General features: G+C 29.9%; 8 protein-coding genes across 8 annotated transcripts; 3 read left to right on the top strand and 5 right to left on the bottom strand.

The window, feature by feature from the left end:
* Positions 1-1,577: 1,577 nt before the first annotated feature.
* Positions 1,578-3,026, top strand: BX663DRAFT_498507 (CheY-like superfamily). The gene is made up of 2 exons (XM_051526053.1): positions 1,578-2,341; positions 2,441-3,026. Exons 1-2 carry the CDS (start codon positions 1,616-1,618, stop codon positions 2,540-2,542), a joined length of 828 nt encoding a protein of 275 aa, XP_051385997.1. The 5' UTR covers positions 1,578-1,615; the 3' UTR covers positions 2,543-3,026.
* Positions 3,027-3,714: 688 nt separating this feature from the next.
* BX663DRAFT_498510 (translation protein SH3-like domain-containing protein) lies at positions 3,715-4,481 on the top strand. Its single transcript, XM_051526054.1, has one exon. The coding sequence runs from the start codon at positions 3,758-3,760 to the stop codon at positions 4,193-4,195; it is 438 nt and encodes a 145-aa protein (XP_051385998.1). The 5' UTR covers positions 3,715-3,757; the 3' UTR covers positions 4,196-4,481.
* On the top strand, positions 4,350-5,153 carry BX663DRAFT_549135 (uncharacterized protein; the record flags this gene model as incomplete). Its single annotated transcript, XM_051531126.1, has 2 exons — positions 4,350-4,913; positions 4,968-5,153. 2 exons carry the CDS (start codon positions 4,350-4,352, stop codon positions 5,151-5,153), a joined length of 750 nt encoding a protein of 249 aa, XP_051385999.1.
* BX663DRAFT_428387 (magnesium transporter) lies at positions 5,154-6,271 on the bottom strand (the record flags this gene model as incomplete). The annotated part of the gene is made up of 4 exons (XM_051522679.1): positions 5,154-5,459; positions 5,514-5,673; positions 5,730-5,967; positions 6,037-6,271. 4 exons carry the CDS (start codon positions 6,269-6,271, stop codon positions 5,154-5,156), a joined length of 939 nt encoding a protein of 312 aa, XP_051386000.1.
* A 1,638-nt stretch (positions 6,272-7,909) lies between these two features.
* Positions 7,910-8,560, bottom strand: BX663DRAFT_498517 (uncharacterized protein). The gene is made up of 2 exons (XM_051526055.1): positions 8,179-8,560; positions 7,910-8,083 (listed from the first exon to the last, which is right to left on the bottom strand). Exons 1-2 carry the CDS (start codon positions 8,402-8,404, stop codon positions 7,968-7,970), a joined length of 342 nt encoding a protein of 113 aa, XP_051386001.1. The 5' UTR covers positions 8,405-8,560; the 3' UTR covers positions 7,910-7,967.
* A 67-nt stretch (positions 8,561-8,627) lies between these two features.
* BX663DRAFT_498518 (uncharacterized protein) lies at positions 8,628-9,797 on the bottom strand. The gene is made up of 2 exons (XM_051526056.1): positions 9,486-9,797; positions 8,628-9,432 (listed from the first exon to the last, which is right to left on the bottom strand). Exons 1-2 carry the CDS (start codon positions 9,744-9,746, stop codon positions 8,704-8,706), a joined length of 990 nt encoding a protein of 329 aa, XP_051386002.1. The 5' UTR covers positions 9,747-9,797; the 3' UTR covers positions 8,628-8,703.
* A 259-nt stretch (positions 9,798-10,056) lies between these two features.
* On the bottom strand, positions 10,057-10,584 carry BX663DRAFT_498520 (DnaJ domain-containing protein). Its single transcript, XM_051526057.1, has one exon. It carries the CDS (start codon positions 10,556-10,558, stop codon positions 10,100-10,102), a length of 459 nt encoding a protein of 152 aa, XP_051386003.1. The 5' UTR covers positions 10,559-10,584; the 3' UTR covers positions 10,057-10,099.
* Positions 10,585-10,789: 205 nt separating this feature from the next.
* On the bottom strand, positions 10,790-13,038 carry BX663DRAFT_428220 (major facilitator superfamily domain-containing protein; the record flags this gene model as incomplete). The annotated part of the gene is made up of 8 exons (XM_051522670.1): positions 10,790-11,010; positions 11,121-11,183; positions 11,298-11,619; positions 11,683-12,002; positions 12,084-12,098; positions 12,196-12,221; positions 12,322-12,560; positions 12,625-13,038. The coding sequence occupies 8 exons, from the start codon at positions 13,036-13,038 to the stop codon at positions 10,790-10,792; spliced, it is 1,620 nt and encodes a 539-aa protein (XP_051386004.1).
* Positions 13,039-13,490: the final 452 nt, after the last annotated feature.

Raw genomic sequence — 13,490 nt, forward strand, 5'->3', positions numbered from 1 at the left:
TCAACAATATAAACATTTAATATACAATCAATCAGTATCATATTTAAATTACTATTTTATTAGTAGACCCTTTTATGTATATTAACTAATACATATTCATCAAAAAGTAGCCAATAATCTCTCTAATAGTATTATTATTATTATTACTTTTGCAAAGTCTCCTTTTAAATCATCATTCTATTTATTTATCAGTGTAGTCTTTTCATTACAAACTTTTTCATTAAATTATCAAATACTTTATCATTAAATTTAAAATGAATGATTATGTAATGTTAGAAGAGTTGTTGTTCAAAAGAAAGAAAGAAAGAAAGAAAAAAAAAATTTAACCGCGTAAATATTATTACATAATTACCTGTAATTATTATAATAATGATAATTAGCTGGGAAACAAACAGGTTTTTACAACAAAATAGACTGACAAATAATGCTGTTGTCCTTTTATATTAAACGCATATTCTAGACCATAAATAAAAACAATATAAATCGTTCCAACTACTGCTATTCTATCTATTTTATTATTCATAATTGTGTTCTAAAGTTGTATTTTTTTTTAAAGAAAAAAAAAAAAAGAAAGGGGGAGGCATTCTTTTCAAAGAAGGCTGCACTACTATAAAATAAATGGCGCATATTATTCATAACAACGTTGAAATTTATGGCTTGTTTTTTTTTTTTTTGAAAAATAAATAAATAAATAAATAAGTATTATATATAAATTCATCACATTTCGAAAAAGGATATTGAAAACGTTTGATCATTTTGTCTCAGATAACTGTTACTACTTTATCAATGATACTAAAGTACTATTATACATGTAACAACTATTATAATCATCTCTGTTGATTATTTTTCATTATGATTATGATTAATGTAAACGTGTTACTAACTTGTTTATTACAAGAAAAAAAAACAAATCCAATATTATAATTTATTATAAAACTAGACTGGAGCCTGTTTCTTATCAACATACATAATCTATTAAGAATGGCTGCGATTAATAAAATGGTATAAGCCAAGTATATTAAACATTATATAAATAAAATAAAATAAAGTAAAATAAACTTATTTTATATCAGCATATGACTCTAAGTTTGCAAGTTGAGAATAGATTGGTTATTCTATAGTTTATTCTAAAGCAATATAAATAATACACTTATTTATTCACCAGTGTTTTTGACATAATTAAGTTTTCTAAGAGAAATAAGGTACATTTTTGATTTATTGTTGCTATGTTTAATGTATTTTGATCATGACAATAAATTATTGATACCTTTTTATTTTTCCCTTTTTTATCGTTTTTGTATTGTATTTATAAACGAATACACTAAATTTGGTTGGTTCCTTATTTTATGTCACATAAAAGGAAAGAAATTTTCTTTTTTACAAATTAAATAAAGTTATTATTTTACATAAACCAATTATATTATCTAATTTATTGTCTTTCCCCCCAAAAAAGAAGTTTTTTTTTTTCCGATGATACATACATTTTTTTTTTTGCCTGTGTTGCATTTGTAAAACAAAAAAAGTCAAGCATCAGTTAATTTTCTATTTTTTATTTTATTTTATTTTATTTTTTCATTTTTCATTCTCTTTTTATCTCCATTTTATTGCTAATTGAATGGATTACTTTACATATCAAAAAAACAAAAAGCCAGTGTCAAGGTCAAGTGATATGACACTTAATACATCAACAGCCAATAATGGCTCAGCGAATGCTTTATATATTCATGATTCTGGAAAATCACCTTCTCGACCAACTTGCATTCTTTATCCTTCATCTATCTTTACACCCGAAGAAGAAAAAGAAACAGAGATTCCTATGGATAACCGGGATTTATTCAGTATGGCACAGCTATCGACCTCCTTGCCTTCGCCACCTATCCTATCTCAGCTAAATAGTAAAAGATTATCTGCCTCTTCCACAACGCCATTACCGTCATCTAATGATAATAGCAATAAAAGAATGTTATCACTAAATAAACGAAGGTTCAGTACCCCACCCCATACACTTTGTTTCCCCAGAATACACGTTCTAATCGTAGATGATAATCCTATCAACTTGCAGATTCTATCTAAATTGTTGAGTATTCATCTTTCAGATATCATTAATCAAGTTGAACTCGTTAAAAGTGGTGTCAAGGCACTTGAGGTACTCAAATGCAGACCCTTTGATCTTATCTTGATGGACATCGATATGCCTATCATGAATGGAATAGAGACTACGCTTCATATCCGATCTTCTATTGAGTTTGATATTTTACCTCGAAATCGTAAAGCCCCCATTGTTGCAGTAACCACAAATGATTCACCATCATGGCGACACACTTATACTGAAAGTGGCATGGTATGCGTTATTTTTTTTTATTATTATTATACCAAAAGAATTATCTCACTCACTCCTCTTTTTTTTTTTTTTTTTTTTTTTTTTTTTTTGGGAATATAGAATGGTTGTATTGGTAAACCTATTTCACCAGTGGAGATGAAAAGGACATTATTAGCAGTGCTTGATCTTCCTTTACCTATTCCACCTTTTACGCCTGAATGATAGTAAAAGGACTTGTATTATATTGTAAATATTTTCATACACTCTATTAGAAACTAATAATTTATGTATATAATAATAATAAATAAGCATACATACACCACCTAACCATAAATATGAACATGTATCACTTCTTCACCGTCTCCCATGATTCTATTATTACTATGTGATCATATTATCATATGATAATAATATTATTGTATTCTGTTTTTAATGTGTGTGTGTGTGTGTGTTTTTTTTTAGGAAATTTCTAACTGAGTCTGAAACATTTGACATTTCACATCATGTTTCTCTTTCTTTTGGTATTTCCTCAGTCAGTCTCTCTCTCTCCCTCTCTCCCTCTCTCCCTCTCACCCCCCACCCCACCCCGGCCACCCTAGCTTATTTACTATGTACACACTCTACCATTTATTAATTAAGAATTAGGGGCCTGTCCTTGAAATAATAGTGGAGAAGAAGAAAAAAAAAAAAATAAAAAAAAATAAAATAAAATAAAATAAAATTTTCTCTTCTCTTATTATTTTTTAAAAAAAAATATATATATATATGTTTCGATTAGGACGAGTTATACAAATTGCAGCACAACAATCAAGATTACGAATACCATTAAAACCAGTACAATCGACACAGACGCTGACTTCCGTTATTACACGTTTCAGTCCATTAAAGGGAAGAAGATATACAACTGAAAGGACGCCTAGTTTTATTACCGGGTTCAATACACAAGGGAATGCGATAACGGACATCAAGTCGTCGGCTACACCGTCTAGTCAATTCAAAACGAAGAAACCAACGACAGCTGGTAAACGTTGGTTAAAACGAGTTCCTCGTGATCATCTCTACAAGGGTAAAGCCGTACGTCGCTTGACGATGGAAAAGAGAAGTTCAGGAGGACGCAATAGTCATGGACGTATCACCGTTCGTCATCGTGGTGGAGGACATAAGCGAAGAATTCGTATCTTGGATTGGCATCGTCAAGAGAATGGAGTACAGACGGTGATGCGACTTGAATATGACCCCGGACGTACGGCCTGGATCGCCCTGTTGCGTCATGATACGACTGCTAAATTAAGTTATATTGTTGCCCCACAGGGATTAAAGGCAGGTGATAAAGTAAGATCGTATCGTTCTGTAGAAAAAAGCAAAAAAGGAAAAGAAGAAGAAGAAGAAGAAAAGAGAGGTATTACACGTACAGTTGCTATTGATGTTGGTAATTGTATGCCTCTCAAGATGATTCCAGTAGGTACCATTATTCATAATGTGGGGTTAAAACGAAATGGACCTGGTATCATGGCGAGAGCAGCTGGTACATATGCTCAATTAATTCAAACCGGTGAAACAGGATATGCCCAGGTACGTTTATCAAGCGGTGAAGTTCGTTTAGTACCTGTTGATGCCTGCGCTACTATTGGAGCAGTTAGTAATCCTGATCATCAGCATGAAATGATGGGTAAAGCAGGTCGATTAAGATGGTTGGGTATTCGACCTACAGTACGTGGTGTAGCCATGAATGCAACAGATCATCCTCATGGTGGTGGTAGAGGTAAATCAAAGGGTAATAAACATCCACAATCCCCCTGGGGTGTATTAGCAAAGGGTGGCAAGACAAGGAAATCACCCAATCCTTTTGTAGTTAAACCTAGACCTAGACGATAAAAAAAAAAATCCTATCTAATATAAAATATATTATTATTATTGTTGTCATATATCTTTATTCTTTTTCTTTCATTTTTTTTTTTTTTAAATATTTAGATATAAATACATCTATCTATATCTATATACATTTATAAATTTTAATAATAAAATAAAAATGTCAAGCCAAGAAGAAGAAGAAGAAGAAAAGTCAATGATACTTGATTCTTTTGATGGATGTTATTTATTTGAAGAAGAAGCTGCTGCTGATGATGATGATGATGAAGACATAATCATAGATACATCACCCCCTCTTGCAGAACCACCTTCAGATGCAAGCTATGATGAGTCATTTATTGAATTGATAAAAAGATATCTAAAGAGGGCCCAGGAGATGACGAAGAGTGAAGTGAAGACATGGTTCTCAGAGGAGAGGAAATCATTTGATTCACTTATTAATTATGATCTATGTACAAGCGATAATGAGTTTAAAGCAGTAGAGAAAGGTCGTGCTGATGCTATTGACTGTTATAAAGAAGAGTTACCCCTCTATTTAATAGCACAGGAAGAAGAAGAAAAAGAAAGAGACATGTCATTACCAGAGTTTGCAGTCTTGAAGCAAAGCCCGATGACGGTCAGAGATCTAAATTATACAACAAATAAAAAGATAGAGCAAGAACATATGAAAGACTTTTCATCATGGTTATGCTTTGATAGTGAAGATGAATTAGTCAAATTCAAGGTGAACTAAAAATCATGTCCATTATTTTGATTTTATTGTAATTTTACTTATTAGGATGAAATCAAAGATGATTCAATGGATAGTTTCAAAGAGAATGTTATCATGTCAAGCACTCCTGTATTGAAAAGAGCCTTACCAAATCCTCCTCCTTCTTCTTCTTCTACTGTAGTAAAGAAAAGATTACTTGAAAAATCATCCATTCATGATAAAAAATCATTCTTTAATTTAAAAAGAAAATAATCATTGTTCTTCTTCATCATTATTTACAGTATAAGATACACCTTTCTTATTTAATGATAATAATGGCTTGCTATCTTCTTTAATAACCAGCAAAGAATATTGATTTATATTAGAAATCATCAAGACACCATAGACAAGCAACATAATACCCAACAGAACAATCATCACTTGCCACCAACATAATTTATCCCATTGATTATAATAAACTAATCCATTAAACAAACATGATATGTTGAATGAACAAAAGTTCAAGGGCACCAATATCATCGTATCACACAGTTGAACGCCTTTATTCAAGTAATATAGCTACTTTTTTACAAATTTTATTTAATTATCTATTTATTATGTAATATGATTTACCTGTAATAAAGCTGTCACGATTAATGCAAAGACAATAAACCAAGTCAAAGGATAAATAAATTGATTTTCATGATGAAAAATAGTCAATAATAACAATTCTAATCCACTTTTAGCAAATAACATAGCTTGACTACTAATATTAGCCCCTAATAAACCATAACTTTGAAAAAAAAAAAAAGGGGTTAATAATTGAAATCATCCCATTCAATCCAGTACCTTATTCCAAGCCACATCTTTTCTGCTGGACCTTGTTGATAGTTTCTTTTCTTCATTAAATATTCCATAACATGTGTACAAATCAAGCCAATACAAATACTTATTTCTAGCAATGAAAAGTAGATAATAAAAGAAGGTCTTTTATAAAGTGTAATTAAATCTTTTAATGAATGATTTGGTTCTGATATTGTTCCAAATCCAGCTATGAATCCTGCTCCTACAACAATTAATCCTGTACCTAAATAAATAAATCATTAGATAAATAAATTGTGACGACGAGGGGGAAATCATAATAATGACTATTTACCCGATAAAGTCTTCTTTGTAAATGAATCACCTAATATCCATTTAGCAAAGATAGCATTGAATACTAAGCCAATAGCTCCTATAGGTGCTAATATAACGATAGGTAAATAACCAATGGTAAATGTTGATCCAATTAGATTCGAAATGGTATAAATTAAGAACCCCAATATCCATAAAGATGGTCTATGAACAAGATGTGATTTTCTTTGTATTGATATACCAAAAGCCTGAGACATACTAGCTATTAATGAAATTAATAATGGCCCCCATAATGATAAAAGAAGAAGAACCATATTATTAATAATATAAGGAAAAGGAGAAGAAATAGTAGTAGTAGTAGTAGTAGTAGTAGAAGAAGAAGAAGAAGAAGAAGAAAATAGGGCTACTCTAAATTAATGGTTGCTATAAATAGTCATGTTACATACTAGTCTATTATTATATATAATGATATATGTAGTATATAAATGTGTATATATTTGTATATGTACAATTTATTATAAAAAAAAATTAATGCCAATAAGGTTGTCTTTGCTGCTGCTCTTGTTGTGGATAGTATTGTTGTGGATAATAAGGTTGTTGTTGTGGTGGTGGCATAGGGTAAGGCTGTTGTTGATACATATTAGGATGTTCCTTATTATTATTGTACATAATTTCATTGGGTTGTTGTGACTGAGGTGGTTTATCAATATAATTAGGATTGTACATTGGGGCGGGTGTAGTAGTAGTAGAAGAAGAAGCAGTAGGATGATGATGATGATACACAGGTTTATTCACTGGAATAGGTTGATACGGATTATACATTTGAATGTATTGTTGATATTGTTGCATTGCATTAAAATAATTTGAAAAGTAAGAAGCATCATTATGTTGTTGAGGAGGTAAAGGAGGAGGAGGAGTATGATGGTGATGATGATGATGATGATGCATCATAGTTTCCATGTTATATTTATTATTATCATGTATAATAGAAGGTGACTGACTATATAAAGTGGGATCATAATATGCAGTCGTAACAGCCTATTTATATATTTATTTAATATTTTAATACTAGTAGTGTAAAGGAAGTTTTACTTACTATTCTTTGCATGTCTGTATATTCATTATTGTTATTAGTGTTATATGAATAAGAGGCATAAGGGTTCACTACATGCTGTGGTTGATAGTTGATTGGTTGTGGAGGAAGTGGCTTATTATTCTGTTGTATTGCTTTTGTCTCCTTTTTTTGGTCTTTTTCTTCTTTTTCTTCTTTTAAAATAGGTTCTTCTTTCTTTTTAGTCACGTTGACAATTTCAGTTTCTTTTACAGCTTTTTCATTTTCATCATCACTATCATTTAAATTTAATGTACCAAACTGAACATTAACTGATTCTGCAAGTGAAGTAGGTTGCTGATTATTTGGTAATACAACTGCTTCTGTTTGATTTAATCTTCTTATTGGTTGTATTCTAATTGTTGCTGTTACTGTTGATGTAATAGTTGGATTAGATTCATCATTAATCGTCTCTTGTGCTTTTTCATTAATTTGTTTTTCTTCTATTTCCTCCTTTTGTTCCTCTTCTTTTTCATCTTCCTCTTCTTTATTATCATCGTCATCATCATTTTCCTCTTGTTGTACTTTTTTATTTTCCAAATCTTCACACTCATTTAACTCTTCTATTTTTGTTACTTCTTTTGTAATTGGAGTTACATCGGATGGTTGTTCATGTTCTTTTTCAGTAGTCGATTCTTCAGGTTTAGATGGTCCACGAAGAATACTTGCCCAAGAAGGCTTTTGCTCTTCTTCTGGAGCACTTGTTGGTTCTTTCATCTTTTTCTCTTCTTTACGTTGCTTTTTAAATTTATAATTCTTTCCACTACTTTTTGTTTTTTTATTGTAACGAGTATTCGAAGAATCTTTGACAAGAAAGGGTTAAATTACTTTTATTATATCGTCTACTCGTTTATTTTACCTTTTTCTTTGTTATTATTCATCTTTTTATTAGGTGGTTGTGGTTGTGATTGAGGTTTTGGTTTCTTTGATTTAACTTGTCCCCATTGATTTGCATAGCCTAATAGAAAAAAAATAAATAAATAGATAATATTTAGTTCTTTTTTTTAAAAATGTCTATATATACATGTAATTAATGCAAGTATATTTAAAAACCTTCTGTAATTCGAGTAATAGCTAAGTCCAAGTCACCTTGACATTCATCCATAACAAATAATAAATCATCTTGACTCCATTCAGGAAATAATTCTTTTAAAGGTAATATAGCTTTCTTGAATTGATTACGAAGTGATTTCAAATCATTATTATTGTTATTTTTATTATTTTTATTTCTAGCATGATGTTGATTGAAACGTTTATTAATGGTTGGATTAGGTAACATTATATAGATATAAATATATCTATAATATATCTATTTATCTATATATGTATATGTATATGTTTAAAAGAAAAAAAAAAGAGCAAAAGAGAGATAAAAAGAAGAATTTAAGACGTGTTATATATATATGTATGTATATATAAAGGAAAAAAAAAAAAAGAGAGAGAGAGAGAGAGAGAGAAAGAGAGCTTCTTTGTTGTTTGCTTATTATTGTTTAGACTCCCTCTTTTTTTTTTTTTTTTTTTTTTTTTTTTTTTTTTTGTTTTTTGTCGCGTTATATAGCTGACCAATCATTTTAATTATTAGGTAATGATTATTTCGTGCATTAATCGAGACATCTTTCTATTTTCTCCACGTATAAAAATATCTTTTCTTCTTGGTAAGAAACCTCTTGGTTTTAATGGACTTAATAATTTTCTTGCTCTCATCATATTAAGTTCTGCTGATATCATTCTTAGATGATCTGGATTCGACCTTGTGTCTCGTGTATATGTATTCGTGTCTGGATTAAATCTTGGCTGAGTGGTAGCTTCTGATCTTCTTTTCTTTTGTGATAAACCATGAGTAGGTCTTTTAGGTGGTATAGGCATTGGTATTAATTTCTTCTTCTTGGTAGTGTTAGATAAAGATTGTTTTAATTTAACTAATGTAGCTTTCCATAATTCAGAGTCAGTATTTGACAGTTGGGGTGGTGAAGAAGATATTGCATAAGAAGCAGTGGTAATAGATGGTGTCTTTTTTAAATTAAAAGAGGATATGGAATGTCTTCTTAATGAGTTTTTATGTTTTAAATAAGTCTCTCTTAATTTTGGACTGGATACTTTCCCCTTTATCATCTTTTCATACTCTTTCTCTTCTTCTTCTTCCTCTTCTTCGTCATCATCATATTCTTGTAATAATTCCAAAGATAATATCACTTCATGGCTTGGTTTTTTATCTTCTATTTTACTTAAAGAAGGAGGTGGCATATGTAGTGGTAACACTTCAGTAAGAAAATCTCCAAATAAAAAATTTCTAATAGGTGATTGTACCTAACATAAATTTTTAGCCAAGTGTATACCTATTGTAACTTTTTTTTATCTACCAATTCTTCTTCATCAGGTAATGACTCTTTACTGTCAACTACAATCCAGTCTTCAACATGTGACATTCTTCTCATCACCTTTCTCGAATCAGTCACTTTTTCTTTTTTAGTCCGTTTCTTTTTTTTAAACATAGGCGGAGGTATATCTCCATAGGGCTTTGTTGTTATTTGTGCCGCTAGTTGTTTAATTATTTCTCGGTAAGAAATGGTTTCATTTTCTGTCTGACTTGGAATAGCGACAGGCTTTGAAGTTGATAACATGGTTAAAATAAAAAAAAATGAAAAAAAAAATAAAATAAAATAAAATAAAATAAATAAAATTTTATTTAATAATTATTATAAAAAAGAAAAAAAAAAAAAAAAAAAAAAAAAAAAAAAAAAAAAAAAAAAAAAAAAAAGGACAAAACATGATTCTAGTTGCTTTTTATTTTTCATGTTCTCTAAATATAAAATAAATTACAACCATCGTGACCTTTTTTGCTTTTTATTTTTTTTATTTTTTTTTTTACTTTTCCTCTTTCCCCCCACTTCACTCACTCACTCACTCACTCACTTTCCCTCTTCTCCCTCAAATAAATAAATAAATAAATAAAAATGAAACGCATCTTTTGTTATTATTTCTTTCGCCATTCTCGAAAACTTGCCCCCTCTTTTTGCCATGGAGTTGCAGTATGATTTTCTTGATTTTTATTATGTAAGATTTCATAGGGGAGTAGTAGTTGTGATGATGGATTCTTTTGACTATGTTCATTTTGGCTTTGTAAATAAAGTAAAGTAAAGACAACAATACCAAAGCCAGCAAGATAAGATCGTCGTGTCCATAATTTTGTATCTATGATTGTTGTATGAGAAGAATAAGCAGAAGGTCGATGTTGATAGTAGTTATTTGTATGCTGTTTTGTCAGCATGTTGTATGCAACTGTTATTTCCGTAAAATCAACTTTACTATTCTTATTTATATCTGGATGATAAATTTTACAAAGTTGAAGATATCGATTCCGAATTTCCTTTTGTGTAGAATATCGTCCGACGCCTAATATTTCATAAGGTGTCTTTTTATTATTGTTAAACATTTTTTATTTATTTATTTTTATTTTTTGTGAGATTAACAAGGAAAAAAATAAAAATAAAGAGAGAAATGTCTAAAAAAAGTAACTAATATTTAACCGCATATAAAAATAATTTGATTGGTCTTCTTTCGATATATAGTCCCCCCCCACACACACGTGTATGGAGCGTAAGAGTAGGACAAATAATTTTATTATCTTTACTACAGCACCATATAAGGTTCAGCAGAAGCAGAATCAAGAGATATAATACTTTTCTTCAAACTTTCTTCTCCATCTTGCACCATATTTATAACAAATCAGGATACACATACTATTCAAACATCCTAAAACAGCTAAAATAGTGAACATGATACCATTCCCTAATTTATTTACTACTGTGTTAGAAAAGAGGGCAGTCATGGCTCCAATAAGACATCGAATACAACTATTCACTCCTACTGCAGTTGCAGAATAACCTAAATAATAATAATATACATACATACATATATATATATACATATTAGCATTAATATATATATATATTCATACATATATGTATATATTTATATTTTGGTATATATGTGACCTGGTTTAGAATCAACCAGATATACTTGAGCAGGTGTGATGCTCCACATTTGACCTAATGCATCTATATAACATACATATATATATTATATATTTATATACATATATTTATATACATATATATATATATGTGCGCGTGTGCGTGTGCGTGTGTAAAAGTTAGAATAGTAAGACTTACAAAGAAATAATCCAACAAGTGGAACATAGACTTCAAAATGCCTTTGATTAGTAGTAGTAGTAGTACTATTACTACTCCATCCATAGATTAAATAACCAGCTGGCATAAATAGAAAAGAGGGAAGACAAGCTAATAGTCTCTTTTCAAGAATGACCTTCTTCTTTTGTTGTTCTTTTGATAATCGTTTTAAAAGGTAATCTGAATAATGTCCACTCGCTATTGATCCTATCATCAGACCAGCCCCTAAGGGAAGATAGCAAAGTCCTGTTTGCCATTCATTATAATCATATCTATTCTTAAATGTCTCGGTAATTGTTGGATTCTATTATATTATTAACATAATTGAAATGAAGAGGAGTCTATCTAAATCTAATTTTATACCAACCAAAAAATAAAAACTTCCAAAGATAATACCAGTAAAGAGAATTAAGATATTCGTATTGGGATCATGCAACATAATAAGCATAGGTGTGAAACTGGTACGAAGAATACTCCAAAAGGATGGCGTTTGTAGAGTAGTACGGGTTGTTGATGATTGCTTACTGTTGTCTATATAATAAGCATCTATTGAACTTGTTTGTTGTTGTTGTCGTTGTTTTCTTAATGTCTCTGGTAAGAATACGATTGTCATTATCAGAAGAGCACCACATAAAATGGCTGTAAAATAAAACGTCGATCTCCAACCTAAATATTGGCAAAGAAAGCCTAAAAAAAAAAAAAAAATAAAAATTAATTCTATCTTTTTGATTACTTGTTGTAATAAAAAGACATTCATATAATATATACCGCCTACAGTAGGTCCTAATACGTAACATAAAAAAAAAATTAAAGAGAGAGAGAGAGAGAGAGAGAGAGAGAGAGAAAAAAAAGTTAAATAAATAGACATATGTATAGTTACCAATGACGGGGCCAAGTAAAGGTCCACTATTATATATACATTCATATATAAATAGATGTAAAGAAAATGAACAAATAAAATTAGAATAGATATTTAATTAGAGATACAAAGTAGAATTTAACTCACGTGTAAAATATACCATAGGCTCTTCCTCTAGTTTTAATAGGAATAGTATCAGCTATCACACCAGTACCTAACGTGAGTCCTGCAGTGGATCCAAATGATTGTAAAGCTCGAAATACAATAAGCATACTAATGTTGATAGAGATAGCACTTAAGATAGAGCTTATGACAGTAATGATACCACTAAATAGATACATTCGTTTTCTACCATAGTTATCACTAAGAATAGCCCAAAACAATGGCTATTAGTAGAATAATGAATAAAATGAAATTATTATGTCACATAGTATACAATCTTTTGCTTACAGATAAACCCATAAACACAACAAATGCAGATATTGAACCATTGACAGCAGACATACTTGTTTCTAAATCTTTAGCAATAACCAAAATGGAAGGCATGTACATCATGGAACTCATAGGTCCAGCAATACCACCCAATGCAACTAACAAGATAATAAAATTCCTTTTACTTGAGGAGAAGTGATATGGATCATCTAAAGCATATACATCGCCTAATAAATAGTTCTTCCATCTATTCCACTTTTTATGATTTGTATTTTCTGTTGTTACAATGATAGAAGATGTCTCTACTATCTCTTCATAAGAAGGTGTGGCATGCTCCTTTTTGTCATCATTTGTTAATATTGAATCTACTGTTGTTGATATAGCTTGAATATTCTCTTCATGAATGATAGGTATATCATTAGCTTCATTCATAATTAAAATGTATTAAAAAGGAACTTTTCTGTATTAAACAAAAACACAAAAAATAATAGAATAGAATACATTCTACTATTAACAATAATAATTTCGATTTACATTACTTATTAGATCTATCGAAAAAAAAAACACCCCCCATCATACCCTTGTATAGATCATCACAATGACGAGAAGTAGTTTCAAGTAATTTTATTATTTTATATCACTCAAAAGCATCGTCATAGGAATAAAAAGCAATAATAAAAGAAGAGGAGTTTCTTTTAAACAAATGTCCTTATATATAAGGATACTTCCACTTTCTTTTTGTTTCTTGGTATAGTCTTTATTTACTCCTCGTGTATATAAACCTGATCTATTACATAAAAAGTAATGTCTGTCAATAAAAATAAATGCATTAGTTAGCAGCTACTCTTCCTTTCCCTCTCTTCCTCTCTTGAAAAAGAACGATA

Source organism: Cokeromyces recurvatus (genome assembly GCF_025118155.1).
Source record: "Cokeromyces recurvatus strain NRRL 2243 chromosome Unknown BX663scaffold_4, whole genome shotgun sequence".
Classification (NCBI taxonomy): Eukaryota; Fungi; Mucoromycota; class Mucoromycetes; order Mucorales; family Mucoraceae; genus Cokeromyces; species Cokeromyces recurvatus.

Excerpts from the sequence above, each read along its gene's own strand:
- BX663DRAFT_498520 (XM_051526057.1), bottom strand. The coding sequence starts at position 10,558 with ATGTTTAACAATAATAAAAAGACACCTTATGAAATATTAGGCGTCGGA.
- BX663DRAFT_498518 (XM_051526056.1), bottom strand. The coding sequence starts at position 9,746 with ATGTTATCAACTTCAAAGCCTGTCGCTATTCCAAGTCAGACAGAAAAT. Across the intron at positions 9,433-9,485 it reads TACCTGATGAAGAAGAATTG|GTACAATCACCTATTAGAAA; the intron begins GTAGATAAAAAA and ends AATTTATGTTAG.
- BX663DRAFT_498507 (XM_051526053.1), top strand. The coding sequence starts at position 1,616 with ATGGATTACTTTACATATCAAAAAAACAAAAAGCCAGTGTCAAGGTCA. Across the intron at positions 2,342-2,440 it reads CTTATACTGAAAGTGGCATG|AATGGTTGTATTGGTAAACC; the intron begins GTATGCGTTATT and ends TTGGGAATATAG.
- BX663DRAFT_498517 (XM_051526055.1), bottom strand. The coding sequence starts at position 8,404 with ATGTTACCTAATCCAACCATTAATAAACGTTTCAATCAACATCATGCT. Across the intron at positions 8,084-8,178 it reads TATTACTCGAATTACAGAAG|GCTATGCAAATCAATGGGGA; the intron begins GTTTTTAAATAT and ends TTTTTCTATTAG.
- BX663DRAFT_498510 (XM_051526054.1), top strand. The coding sequence starts at position 3,758 with ATGCCTCTCAAGATGATTCCAGTAGGTACCATTATTCATAATGTGGGG.